The sequence below is a fragment of the Gossypium hirsutum genome, chromosome A07 (genome assembly GCF_007990345.1).
Source record: "Gossypium hirsutum isolate 1008001.06 chromosome A07, Gossypium_hirsutum_v2.1, whole genome shotgun sequence".
Taxonomy (NCBI): domain Eukaryota; kingdom Viridiplantae; phylum Streptophyta; class Magnoliopsida; order Malvales; family Malvaceae; genus Gossypium; species Gossypium hirsutum.
Genome location: NC_053430.1, coordinates 29,639,378 through 29,653,281, shown reverse-complemented (window position 1 = coordinate 29,653,281; position 13,904 = coordinate 29,639,378). Strand labels below are relative to the sequence as shown.

At 30.1% G+C, this 13,904-nt stretch overlaps 1 protein-coding gene across 2 annotated transcripts; it reads left to right on the top strand.

Annotated features, from left to right (window-relative positions):
- The first annotated feature begins 5,605 nt into the window (after positions 1-5,605).
- Positions 5,606-10,256, top strand: LOC107952994 (uncharacterized). 2 transcript variants are annotated; one of them, XM_016888218.2, is made up of 7 exons: positions 5,606-5,854; positions 5,977-6,054; positions 6,118-6,244; positions 7,652-7,834; positions 9,342-9,482; positions 9,592-9,814; positions 9,895-10,256. In XM_016888218.2, the coding sequence occupies exons 3-6, from the start codon at positions 6,190-6,192 to the stop codon at positions 9,630-9,632; spliced, it is 420 nt and encodes a 139-aa protein (XP_016743707.2). In that variant the 5' UTR covers positions 5,606-5,854; positions 5,977-6,054; positions 6,118-6,189; the 3' UTR covers positions 9,633-9,814; positions 9,895-10,256. The 2 variants fall into 2 exon arrangements, with proteins under 2 accessions (XP_016743707.2, XP_016743708.2); XM_016888219.2 differs by having other exon boundaries at positions 6,118-6,240; positions 9,895-10,096.
- The last annotated feature ends 3,648 nt before the right edge of the window (positions 10,257-13,904 follow it).

The following is a 13,904-nucleotide window of genomic DNA, read 5'->3' as shown; positions in this document are numbered from 1 at the left end:
ATAGCAAAAATTTAGGGCAATCTTGCACAATATTTGCAAAGAATCAACTTTTCACATAACAATGCTGTAATAAATTTATGCTTTCAAACTCTTTTTTGCTAATAACTTGCTTGCATGCAGATATTATTTCAAAATATTTTGTTAAGTTCAAGAAAATGCTATCATAAGTCATAATTTGCATGCATCTCAAAGTCATATATAAAATTCACCATTCAATAAAATTTCCTTATCTAATTAAACAAACAATCCCAAGTTTTAATTATTTCTCCTCATATATTGCACTTAGTAATTTCTCTTCAATTATGTAGTCAACATGAGTATCAAAATCAATAGGTTAACCTACGTGGTTAGGCTCAAGGTAAGGGTAAAGAAAAGTGCTTTTTAGGCTAATTCATCTTAACCTTAACTTTGTTTTGGATCTTTTTGGGCTACAATCTTCCTACTAATGGGTTTTAACACCCCCCAAACTTAATTTGAGACTTATGCTTAACAATACATTTCAACACTTAAGGAGAGATTTCTCTCTCTCTAGCCAAAACATCTTTTTGAAAATTTCCCCAAATTTTACTCATCAAGACAAGTATAGTTAAGAGTGGTGCAAGGTAGGGTAAACATTTAAAAGATAATAATATGGTAGCTTATTATGTAGGTCAATAATAATAAAATAGGTTATATTGCTCAAACTAAGGTTTCAAGGGTTAAATTTATATGGTAAGCTTGAAAGGCACAAACGATCCAAAGAAAATGTGCCTAAATCATATTTAGATTCTCATGCCTCCTAGGATTTCGCCTCAAAAACGTTACTAAGACAATTCTAAAGGCTTAAACCTTCATGTATGTCTATTTCTAAGGAGAATAAGTTTTCATGGGAAAGACTATATAAAACTAATGAAAATATAAGCATATCATAACTAATCTAGCATATAACTAAAAATTAAACACAATCAGAAATTATACTCGCATATGGGCTAACTTATTAAAAAAATTGTTTCTAGCATCAATTTGTTTCAACATACTTATGTGAAAATTGAAAAATTTTATAAATCATACAAGATTGACTCTTGCCCCTCCCCCCAATTTAAAAAGAAACAACGTCCTCATTACAAAATAACAAAGTAGTGAATGAAAATTGTACACCAAGTAGGACTTAAAAAGAGAGGTGAGTCATGAAGACTGCTTAAGTACCAAGTCTTTCTTGAAAAGTGCAATCTTTAGACATGTACATTCACATTGCCACACTACTATGTTCTTTGCTAGAGAAGAAAATTAATAGAAGGTATTGGCTTAGTTTATTCATGAATTGCAAATTATTGAACTTTATTATGCATAAAATAAAATATTCCTAAAATAAATAAATTTCTTAAAAGCAATACTAAGAAAAAGAAATCCCCCTTTTTATTAATCTAAATCATCACCCTTGTTTTGCTCCTTTGCCTTATCGTTCTCGCTTGTATTTATGTCATCTTCTTTCTATGATTCGAAGATATGATCTAGGAACTCAGGAATGAAACTATTAGAGATATTTTTAAAAGTATTTCTTATGGAATCATCTCTAACTTTTGCATACTTCCAATAAGCCTATTGTTGGTTATGGATAAATTTCCACATATCCATCATAGTTAAAAAATTTGATTTCTTCATAGTATTTAAAAAGGTGGGCATTGGAATGGTCAACTCATAATTAACACTTAGCTCAACCGGTTCAACAATATTTGGTTCCACTCTCGGTTTAGGGTTGTTTGGTTCGCCTTTAGATTCTGCTTCTTCAGTTTCATTTACTAAGTCATCTTCTGGTTCAAATTGGGTTGACGACTCATCAGATTCTAGTTTGTTCAGTTCATTCAGCTCAATTTGGTTCAACTGTTCAACATTCTCCACTAACCTTTCAAGATCATGTTTTGTTGTGCAACCTTGAAGATAACGACCCTTCAAGTTCGCCTTTGATTTAACTTAGGCTCACAAACATAGTGAAGTAATCAATGATGGAAAGTAGGCACCTCCTACCTTTTTCGTAGCACAATCTTGGATTTCTTTGAGAATAATTTTTCCCAACATTGATTGACTTCTCTGTAACAATTGCATAAAAAAAAGCATTCGTTCCATTGAGATAATAGAACTATGTGAGATAGGCATGACGCTATATCGAACAAAGTAGAACCATACCTTAGCCACTGGTTTTAGGTATTCCCTTCGGTAGGAATGACTACCGTATTTTCTTATATTCCATTGGGATTCTGTATTTGCAACAACATTAAGTACTTGTTGAAGAAATTCCAAGTTGATATTTGTAACACCCTACACCCGACCTGATCGCTGGGTCTGAGTTATAGGTTGTCACATTCATTGCCAGAGCGACTACAATTAATTTTATTCAACTTTAAATCATTGTAAGGTTTAGTTCAATCAAACGAACCTTAATCATAATAACCAACCATTTAGAGGATTTATACAAGCTTACAAAAGCTCCAAGAACAAATCTGAGGTTGAATAAGGACCAAACATCCATCATATGAAACCAAAATCAACAGAAGAATCCAATGAAGAACAAACCAAACTAGACTCAACTAGTTACATGCCAACTTAGAATAAAAACCGAATATAAAAATGTTGACGAGTTCGGGATTGTTAACTGGATCTGTAACGACCCAATAGTCAGGGGTATCAAAAAGTGCATTCTCGGGACTCTATTCTTATAAATCAGACTCGTAAATATTTATTAAAATATTTAAGAAGTTAGTTGTGTAGTTAATTAAGTTTCAGTTAAGTGAATTTGCATGAATTAAGAGTTATTATAGTTGAAGGACTAAATCGCGTATAAGGTGAAAGTTGAATTATAGATGAAAGAATAATTAAAGGGTCAATGTAGTAATTATACCTATATTATAATAATTAAATTTAAAATATAAAATCTTAATAATTAAGTAAATGTAGATATATTATATAATAATAATTAAATTATAATAAAACAAAATAGGTATATAAAAAAAAGAACATACAAACTAAGAAAGAAAAAGAAAGAAAGAAAAAGAAAGAAGAAAAGGAGGAGACACACAGCCTTAGGGCTCCAAATTGTTCAAATTTCAATTGGTTAGTCAATTTAGTTCCTTTTCTTGTAATTTTTATATTGTTGGTATCCCGGTACGTTGGGTTACTCAACCCATGTTCAAATTTTAGCAATTATTGGGTTTTTAAGTGTTGTCAATATTGAATAATTTTAGTACTAGGGATTAAATTGATAGATTTTTTTTAAGTTAGAAATGGAAAATGATTAAACTATAAAAACAAATTGTAAAATTTGAGTATTAGGAACTAAATTGTGAAAATTTTAAAATTTAGGGATTTAAGTGAAAATAGAGATTTAAATTTCGTTTAAAGTGGAATTTGTATGAAAATATAGAATTAAATGTGAAGAATAAAAAATTAGTCTCAGTTTAGGGACTAAATTGGAATTTAGGAAATTTTGAGAAAAAATATTCAATATTCAATATTCAATATTCAATATGAAATTGAAATTTTATTGTATTGATGAATTTTAATTTTTTTAATTCCGTAGCTAACGCCATACCGAAATCTTCGACTAAAAAGGGGAAAGATAAAATCGACATCGAATAGCTCAAAATTTCTGGTTTGTATTTCTACAATCTGAACTTAGTTGTTAATTGTTATAATTCAATTTAATGCATATGGTAAGTGTTGAGGTGAGTAATTGACATTTTGATAATTCACTACAGGAAAATAGGGCTTTAGCGGCGTTTTTAGCAGCGTTTTATCAAAAAATGCTGCAAAAATTGTAAAACACAGAGCAATAGCGGTGTTTTACCAAAAACGCCGCTAAAAACTGAGCAATAGTGGCGTTTTTTGTTAAAACGCCGCTACAAATAGAGAAATAGCGGCACTTTTGGTAAAACGCCGCTAAAAGACAGAGCATTAGCGGCGCTTTTGGTAAAACGCCGCTAAAAGTCATATAACTCTTAAAATCTTAAACCCCAAAAAAATCATAAGCACTACTTTATAACCCCTAAAATAGTAAACTCCTAAATCCTAACAAACCCTAAATACTAAACTATAACCCCTAAAACCATAAACGTCGCAATAGGTGCATTTTTAGCGGCGTTAGGTTATAAACGCCGCTAATGTTAAATTATTTTGTTCAAAACTTCATCGTTTAGCTGTCTTATTTTTTACCCACACCTGATACACTGAACATTTTCTCCATTTTTCCCCAGTTCTATCTCCCCCTTCTTCCTCATCCTAAATCCCTAAAGTATTATCACCCATTCCCAAATTCGACATCCAAATCCCTAACGAATTTAATAATAATAAAAAAGTAATTTTAACAATTAAACTTAAATTTAGAAATTTGAAACATAGAGGAATTAAATTCTTAAGAATAGAAATATAATGACTAAATTTTAATTTTACGAAAAGTACAAATACTTATCTCATATTTTAGCTTTTACAGATTAAGTGGTTTAGTATTGAATTTGTTAAAGTATGTTAAGAGAATTACTTTTTCTTTTTTAAGATTTAACACTCCTATGCGAGAAGATATTATTTAACTTGTATATTTATTAGAAGTTTATATAAAAATTAATTTAAAAGTCTATATAAAAATTAATTGTTATTTTGGTTATAATCATAAATTTAATTGTGTTGCGAATTTTTATTATAGAAAAATATTTTTTAAAAATGAAAAAAATTAAAATACTATTATTTAAAATAATTTTAAAGTTTTTTGGGTATATGACTTATTGTTTTTAATTTATATATTAAATAAATTCTTATATAATAGTAAAAGAGATAGTCTTAATTTTAAAATATTGAATTAATTATCATTATAGTTTAAGATTTATGGCTTAGGGTATATGATTTAGGGTTTAAAATTTAAGAGTTACTATTTTAAGGTTTATGGATTATGGATTATGGGTTTATGGATTATGGTTTATAGTTTATGGTTTAAGGGTTGGGGTTTAAGGTTTAGGTGTTAGGGGTTAGGGGTTAAGGGTTTAAGGGTTATGTTGTATGATTTAGGGTTTAGGGGATAAAAGTTAGGGGTTTAGGTTTAGATTAGTTAATTAGTATTTTTTAATTTATATATAAAATAGTTTCTTATATATTCGTAAAAGAGATAATATTAAATTTAAGATATTAAAATTATGATTATAGTTTAATTTATTTAAGAGATAATAGATAAGCTTTATATATATTTAGGATTTAACTTGAGACTTGTTAAATGATGAAATTTTATGTAATCAATTAATACTTTTATATTTAAAAATATTACATCTAAACAATTTGATATATAAAAATATATAAAAAATTCAAATTTTATCTAATTATTTTAAATATTACTTAAATTTTTAAAAAAAATTATTTAAAATTAATATAAAAGATATAATAATTCAATATAAAAATTATAAAAAAGTCAAACATTAACGGCGTTTATGATAAGAACGCCGCAAAAGGCAAACAATAACGGTGTTTATGATAAAAACGCTGTAAAAAAGTAATTTATTTTAAATAAAACGGTGCCGTCTTGATATAATACGCGGCTAAATTTTAGTTTTGATTAAAACGACTCCGTTTTATTTCTCTCCCCCCCCCCCCCAATTCCCTTCTTTCCCGATTCCACTTTCTTTCTCAGCCATTCTCAGCCTGTACTTCTATTTCTCTCCCCCGATTCCCTTTTCTTTCTCAATTCCCTTTTCTTTCTCAGCCTTTCTCAGCCTAAGCCATTTCACCCCATTTGCAAACCCGAAACCCTTATTTTCCCCAAATCATAGTTTCCTCTAAACCCCAAAATTTCCCCAAATCAAACCCATTTGCTGTCTCCCTCTCTCTTTTCGATCGACAGGTATTATAATTTTCTAATCAAACCCAAAGCTCCTTCTTTCATTTCGATTTCATTGCAGCAAGCAAGCCGTTTATTTTCGATTTTATTTCGACTTCGATTTCACTTCTGTTTTATTTTTGCAGCAAGCAGAAAGATTAGGGGATTTCATTTTGAAATCAAACCCGATTGAAAGCTACCTTTGGCGAGTCCATCAAATCAAGGTACTCTCATTTACTTGTTCTTTTGAACCCTAGACTTTAGCATGCTGACATTGGTAATCTTAGATTGCTGTGCTTCTCTCTCTTTTCGGGGTTTTGGGGCTGTTTGGGGCTGTTAACAATGCTCTGTTAAAATCGATGATATGCTCACTGCAAGGCGCCTTGTTTCAAGAAATCAAGCATTCAAGGGCAAGTAATATAGTTTGGTTCATCATGATTCCTTTTTCTTTCCTTTAAACACGTTTTTTCCCCTTGATTTTCATTGCTCTGTAATTTTTATTCAGTATTTTTTTTTTGGGGGGGGATAAGTTCTTAGCGTTTTCATTATCAAAGAAAGCATTTAGCCTGCTAAAATCAAGCAGTTTCAGAAGAATATGTATAGAGTCTGCCATTCTCATTCTTTAATCCTTGATAAATGAATGCACAAAAACCATTGCTTTAGGATAATCAATAGTATATCGGTAGTTATGTTAATTTTGTCTTGGTATTGTTATATGATGCTAATAATATGTTTTTGCATTATCATTTTGAATTTTTTCCCCCAAATTTTCGTGTATATAGGTTATTTTCAACTTCTCTGATAATATATATGGTATTCACATACAAATATATTTTTCTTTATTGTAAACATTAGTATTCCAATATCGGGAAAAAAAACATAAGCATTCAAGTATTATATATAGGATAAGCAAAATAAACATAAAAAAATCAAAATATATATGTATAGTTTTATATAACCATTTAACTTAAAAGATCTAAGGGCACATCTGGGGGATATAATGGTCGACCACAGCCTCCAACAGATTCACGAGCCATGATATTATTGTCTGTTAATAGTGAAAGCATTTTGAGTTTGTATTATTTATTGAGTCCATAATTTTTGTGATGCATTTATAGAATATGTACGGGTTTAATCATTAATGCTTGTGGTATTTTTACTTTTTTACTAACGCTAAAATAGAAGAGTTTAAACCATTAGTGTTTATTTGGATAAAAGAAATAAATAATAGCTTCAACCATTTCCCATTCGAAAATGAATAAAAGATTACTATATGGTTTATTGTTAATATAAGCTAGCTTTCCTCTTTGCTTGAAAGAATGAACAACCATAACAAACTATTTTCAAAGAGTGTTGTGTTATGTAATAATTAATTATCTCTTGATTGATGAGCAAAGTCTTCTAGTGCTTGATTGCTTAATTCTATGTAATGTTTGATGTTAATTTAATTTTTTTTATTTTGGCTGGAATGTATTTTGATTATGAGTTAATAATCAATTTTAGTTATTAATACTTAGATGTGTATTATTTATAAGTGTAATTGTATTTGTATTCGTAAATATATTTATAATTTAAAAAAAAATACTCGGACTTTTTTATTTCCTAAAAAAGAACAAATTTTCTCTAAAGTTGTATTCGTAAATATATTTATAGTTTCATTTATTTACCAAGATTTTTGCTGTTACACTTATAATAACATTTGATATTTAGATATATATTTTTTAAATTTCTGAGTTAACAAGTATAGTATATTAATAATATTCTTTAAAATGATAATATATATTTGATCTGGAACTCATATATATTTGTTAATGTTGACAGTTGGTCAAGAATTCTGGGTTTACGTCTGCTGCATCGCCTTCGGTAGTCCTCTGCATCGTCATCGGCAGCCCTCTGCTACATCTCCATCGGCATCCCCTCTTCTACATCTCCGTCGGCATCCCTCTGCTGCTTCTCCAGTTTTCTGCCATCCAATTTGCTTAGGTTCAATCGACATTGACTTAGGTAAGGCTTTGGATCCTCCATTGTGGTAATTGCGATGACCATAACTTTCTCCTTTCTTCTTAGATACTGCAGCAGCATACATGCACTTCCTCCAATGCTTGCCTCTTCTAGCAATGCTTGTTTCAATACTTGAACACCATACAAAAATGCAATTAAAATCGTAAATGTGAGACTTCTGAAGGTGTTTATATAGTATAATTATATTATACTTTATCTGTTAAAAAAATTGTACTTTATCTTATCAAGCACATGTTTCTTCTATTTTTTTAGAAAATGGTGATTGATTGGTTAACCATTATGGTTGTATCAAATTTTTATGTTATAATTATATTATACTTTATCAGTTGAAAAATTATATACAATTTTTTATAATTTTTTATATAACTTTTAATAAATGTTCATCTTAGTTTATAAATTTTCAAGTTTATTATTGAACATTTTGAACTTGTGCAATTTTTTTTTCAATCAATTAGTTGCACAATTTCAATGTAATTTTTCTATTTAAATATTAACATGATTTTTCAATATATTGACTAAAAATATTAATTTATTATATGATTAAATACTGTCTTCTTGACTAAAAGTATATATTTAATACTAATTAATTTTTGGTATTAATAATGTTTGATTTTAATATTTAATATTTTTAAATATTTTTTAAACGTATCAATATATTTTTATCAATATAATAATATTTATCATTATTTAAATTTATTTTAATATAAATATCAAATTACTATTCTTTTTTTTCAAAAAAATGTTTTAAAAACTTTTTAAAATGAAAAGTTACTTTCTGTTACTCATCAAATTATATCCCATGCCTTGTATATATTTCTAATAATGAGTAATGCATCATATTGATTAATTTTTTATATTAATAATGTTTGATTTTAATATTTAATATTTTTAAATTTTTTTAAGACTTATAAATATGTTTTTATCAATATAATAATATTGACCATTATTTAAATTTATTTTAATATAAAAATCAAATTACTATTCCTTTTTTCCAAAAAAAAAAAACTTGTAATAAGGTTGGGTTTCATCCATTTCCTCATTTGCAAGTTCAATGTAATTAGTTAAACAAAGTTTCAATTTAGGTTCGTCATTACTGATTGAATAGTTTATACTTTAGTTGCAATATTATCCAAATCCCATCTCAGGATAAGTTTTTAAATATTATTTAATACATAACTTACATAATACATAACTTACATAATTTAAAGATCAATTTTTATAACTTACATAATTTACATAACTTACATAATACATGAGTTACATAATTTAAAGATCAAATTTCATAACTTACATAATACATAACTTACATAATTTAAAGATCAAATTTCATAACTTACATAATTTAAAGATCAAATTTCATAACTTACATAATCTTATATGTAATATTATAATTTTAATCTTGGTCATGTTATATAATTTGACTATTTTATATGTACTATTATTGTTGTAATTTGTTACTAAAACTTTAACTATTTTATGTGTATTGCAGGAAAAAAGCGTAGAAGAAGATTATGTGATTTAAGTATTGTCCAGAATACTCCAAATTTGGAAGAAGGAAATAGTGAACAGCAGACAGTTGTTGGATCTTCGAATGTGGCGGAGACACTTGATGATCCTGAAGAATTTCAAAGTAATATTAAGTTTATTTTACATGTGTTGACTTTTATTATTGATTTATTTGTAAATTTTAATATAATAATAGTATATCATTTTTCAACTGAAAATGGTGGGACGCGCAGAGTTCGAGGACGTACGCTGCTTAGTGATTTATACAACTTAGATCCTGTCGAGCGTGTCAAAGTAAGTAGAAATACTTATGGCCAGCCTGTTGGATCTGAAGCTCGACTTTTAGCAGGCTATTTGGGCATTTTAGCACGAAATGCCAATATGTTGCCCATCAACTACGAATCATGGCATCACATGCCTGATAGCAACAAAAATCAGGCTCTCGCTAATATTAAGGTAACAAAATGTGAATGTAATTTCTAATACTTTGGTTTAAGTTTCATTCATATTTACATTCTAAACTTGTGTTTTTTTAGGAGATGTTTGCTTTAGAAGTCTTCGATGATTATATCAAGAAGACATTGGGTAAAAAATGGAGAGACAATAAAAGCACTTTAAAAAAACAATATTTTAAGAAAGATATAAGCCTTGAGGAAAAATTGAGAAATGCTCCACCGGGAATGTTGAGGTACCAATGGGAAGATGCGGTTAGATTCTGGAATTCAAAGAAAGGAGAGGTATTACGTATTTCCAAACTTTTATATATAGTGTTTACTATATACATAATAATAATTTCATTATGTAGGACCGTGAGCGAGTTGGAATAAGCAGCAAGCAAAAACAAAAATTCACGCACACGGCAGGGTTGAGAAGTTTTGCTTCTGTAGCTGAGGCCGAGGTATTATAATTTTATTAATTCTTTCAAATATTAATAACTTTCTAATATTAAATAATATTTTTACTACTATATTGTAAGAAGTCAAATCTGGACAAAAAGTTGGACGCCTTCAGCTTTTTGAGATTACACATAGGAAGAAAGATGGATCTCCTATGACATCTGAAGTTGGAGAAATTATGGTATATTTACTTAATAATATTTGATTTATTCTAAATATTTATAATGTTTAATTATAATTGTTTAATTCAATTCATCATTAGTAGTTTTAAGTAATGTTAAGTTATGTTGCATTCATTTTTATTATATATTTTGTTTCTAACTCTTTAATTGATTTTTTAGGAGAAACTAAAGGAGAAGAAGGCAGAATATGAAGCGACTACTTCGACTGATAGTTCTGTTAATCTTGAGAATATTGATAACAGAATTATCACTAAAGTTTGGGTCCTGAAAGGAACGGTCGGGTTCGATTTCAAGGATCTGGTGTTACCCCGACCCAATATTTTGGATCCGGCTCCCAGCAATACATGCCTTCTGAAAGTCAAGCTAAAGCTGAAGTTCAGAGGTTAAGAGATCAGATAGCTCAGATACAAGCGAACACGGTTGAGCAAATTACCGAGTTTCAACGAAAATATGAAGAACTCCAGCAACAACTTAGAGCGGAGGCAGCAGAAAGGGATACTGCGCAGCAGCGAGGGAGGCAGAGGTAGCAGCGATGGCAGCAGAGCAGAGCAAAAAGTATGATTACCTCCAGTTACAGCTTCAGCAGATGATGCAGATGTTTCAACAGTCGCAAAAGCCGCCATCTTAGACATTAGTTTTCTCGTTGTAAGAATATTTTTAACTTTGTCACGTTTAACATTATTGTAAGCATATTTTAAATCATACTTTATTAATTAAATTATATATCTTTTGTTAAATTTGAAGTATTTTTTAGAATTAATATTTTTTGTTGTATTTTTATGATAAATTTGCTATTTTTGGCTGCATTTTATGCTATATTTGTTGCATTTGGTTGGATTCTAATGCAGGAAAGGCTGAATATTGGTGGAAAAAATGTATTGCAAATCTGCCAAAATTAGCGGCGTTTGTGGGAAAAACGCCGCTAAAAGCCATGACCTTTAGTGACGCTTTTTTTTAATAAACGCCACTAATTTTTGTGGCCTCACCTATAGCGGCATTGTTTTCGGCGCTTTCAAAAGCGTCGCAAAAGGTTTTAGTGGCGCTTAAAAGCGCCGCTAAAGGCTAAAAAAGCGTCCCTAAAAGTCTATTTTGCTGTAGTGATTGATTGAAATGGATTGAATTGGTAGATACATATTGAATGTATTTGTAATACCTCAAACTCGGCCTAGACGTTATGGCCTAATCCAGATATGTCACAGAGAATGGGTTTAATTATTTAAAACTGTTTCAGTTATTGAAATCATGTACTTCATATCCATTTTCGAAAACATTGATTAATTAGTTTATTTGCCAAAACTTATTTTTCAGCGGAAGTCTAACAAAAATCGATAAATTTAAAAAAAAAAACCGTCTCGTGTTTTTAGGAAACTTTTTTTTTGCTTAAAAATCGTCATTTCCATAAAAAAATTTTATCAAGCATGTAGAATATCAACAAACCAAAAATCAATAGTTTAAACCATAAATTCCAGAGAGTCCCAGAAATTACTTACTCTCAAATGAAAAGCAAAAATCAAGAATAAAACCATAAATTTCTAAGTTTAAACAATTTACGGACGTGTGGTCACCATTGAGTCTCTACCGCACCGATTCACCTAAGTTTGTGGATTACCTGACAAAATGGACAACAGATGTGAGTTTACAAAAACTCAATGTGTAACCCATCAGAATTAAGCATGGAAACATATAGAATTATTGTAACGCCATAATTTTCTTATTCTGGCTTCTGTAAAATTTTTAGACAACCGTGTATTTGCTTCTGTGGTTAAGTGTTCTGGGTATTTGTGAGAGGTCCCAAGTTCAAGCTTTACCTTTAGCAAATTTTTTTCTTTTTTTTGGATCAAGCTTATATTAAATTGGTTCAGTGGGCTTATATTAAATTGCCTATAATTTCACATTAGAATGAGCCTACTGGTTCGAGTGGTAAGAGTGTTGGAGTGTCAGCGGTCCTGAGTTCGAATCCCTATGTGAGTGTAGGAATTAATTTTTACTTTGGTTGGCAATAGGAGTTTGGATGGAGATAAAAGTTTGTGTGAGTGAGCAGTTATCAGTTAGTAGTGGATTTAATGGGATTGAGGGGAGATTTTGAAATCTTTTAATTTATCTTAGTTTTAATTTAATTTATTTTATTTTTCTCTCACCTCCAAAATCCCTAAATCCTAACGTTATTTTCCTTCTCCTCTACTGTTTTCCCTTTTTCCTTTTTAAACAAAATATTTTCTCTTTTCTTTACTCGTTTTGACAAATCGTGCTTCCTTGTCGCGGGTTTTCGTTTATTCGTTTGGTAAGTTGGTAGCATGTGTTGCCGAGGAGGGAGTCTTTAATTTTATCTCGTTTGGTTTTTTCAAATTTTCTGTTAATGATGTACTCATGTCTTGGTAGCAGCCAATCAAGAATATCAAGACTCTTCTCTTGCAGAATTGTAATCCAAAGTGCTCGGAGTTCTGGGGTAAGTGAGGAATGCTTGTTTGAAATGTTATCGGTTTCGTGGGTTTTGTTTATTATGAATTAAAATTGATTTTGGAAGGTTTGTGGTATCGATTTTAGGTGTTGATCTATTGGGAGTGTTTTTGCATCAAAACGATACCAGATGTGTACCCAAAATATAGAAAACGAGGCTATGGTAAAAGTAGAAAAACTGCACTGTCGACGTCACACAAGCGTGTGGATGGCCGTGTGCGAGACACGACCTTATGGTCAACGAAGGCATAGCTGTGCTCAAGACACGACCGTGTGGTGGCTTAAGTGTGGCCGTGTGGGCTACACGGGCATGTGGGCCCAAATTTCTAAATTTTTTCCTAGGACCGCATGGGTCATCCCAATCGACTGTGGGCCTATTGTAGGTTCGGTAAGGGCTAACTATACCCTAAAGCTATGTGACATGATAGTTTGAAACATTATTCTAGGTATGGTTATGCATGTCTGATTACTATGTCAGTTTCATATCTGATATCTATATATATAAAAGCATGATTCAATCTGTTAATTTGTCTATGTATTATGCATCTGTTCTGTATATGATTGTGGGGTGGGTTTTGTATTTACAAAGGAAGTGTACTGTACGGTGATCATCGCCTATTTTTCTGGCAGTTTGGTTGCACTATATCTAATATATGTCATATGGGCACAACGTGGTGTGTAAGGATGGGTGGGTGTTTTAAACCCCACATGGTGTGTTGGGATGGTCGGAGATGGTTTGTAGAGGATGATGGTAGGATTCTGATTATTTGATTCTATTTACTGTATTTGTATATAAAATGGGCCTGAGCCCGAATCTGTATCTGTATGAGACTGAATATTTGATTTTGTTTGTATTTCAATTCTAATTCTGTTGGTTAAACTCACATTTTTTTGTCTGCTCTGTCAGGTAATACATAGACTTAGACGGATCAGTGCGGCGGTGACCACTATATCATAAAACAGTTAAACTTAGTATTTTTGGTTTATTTTGAATTTGGACTTATTTGGGGG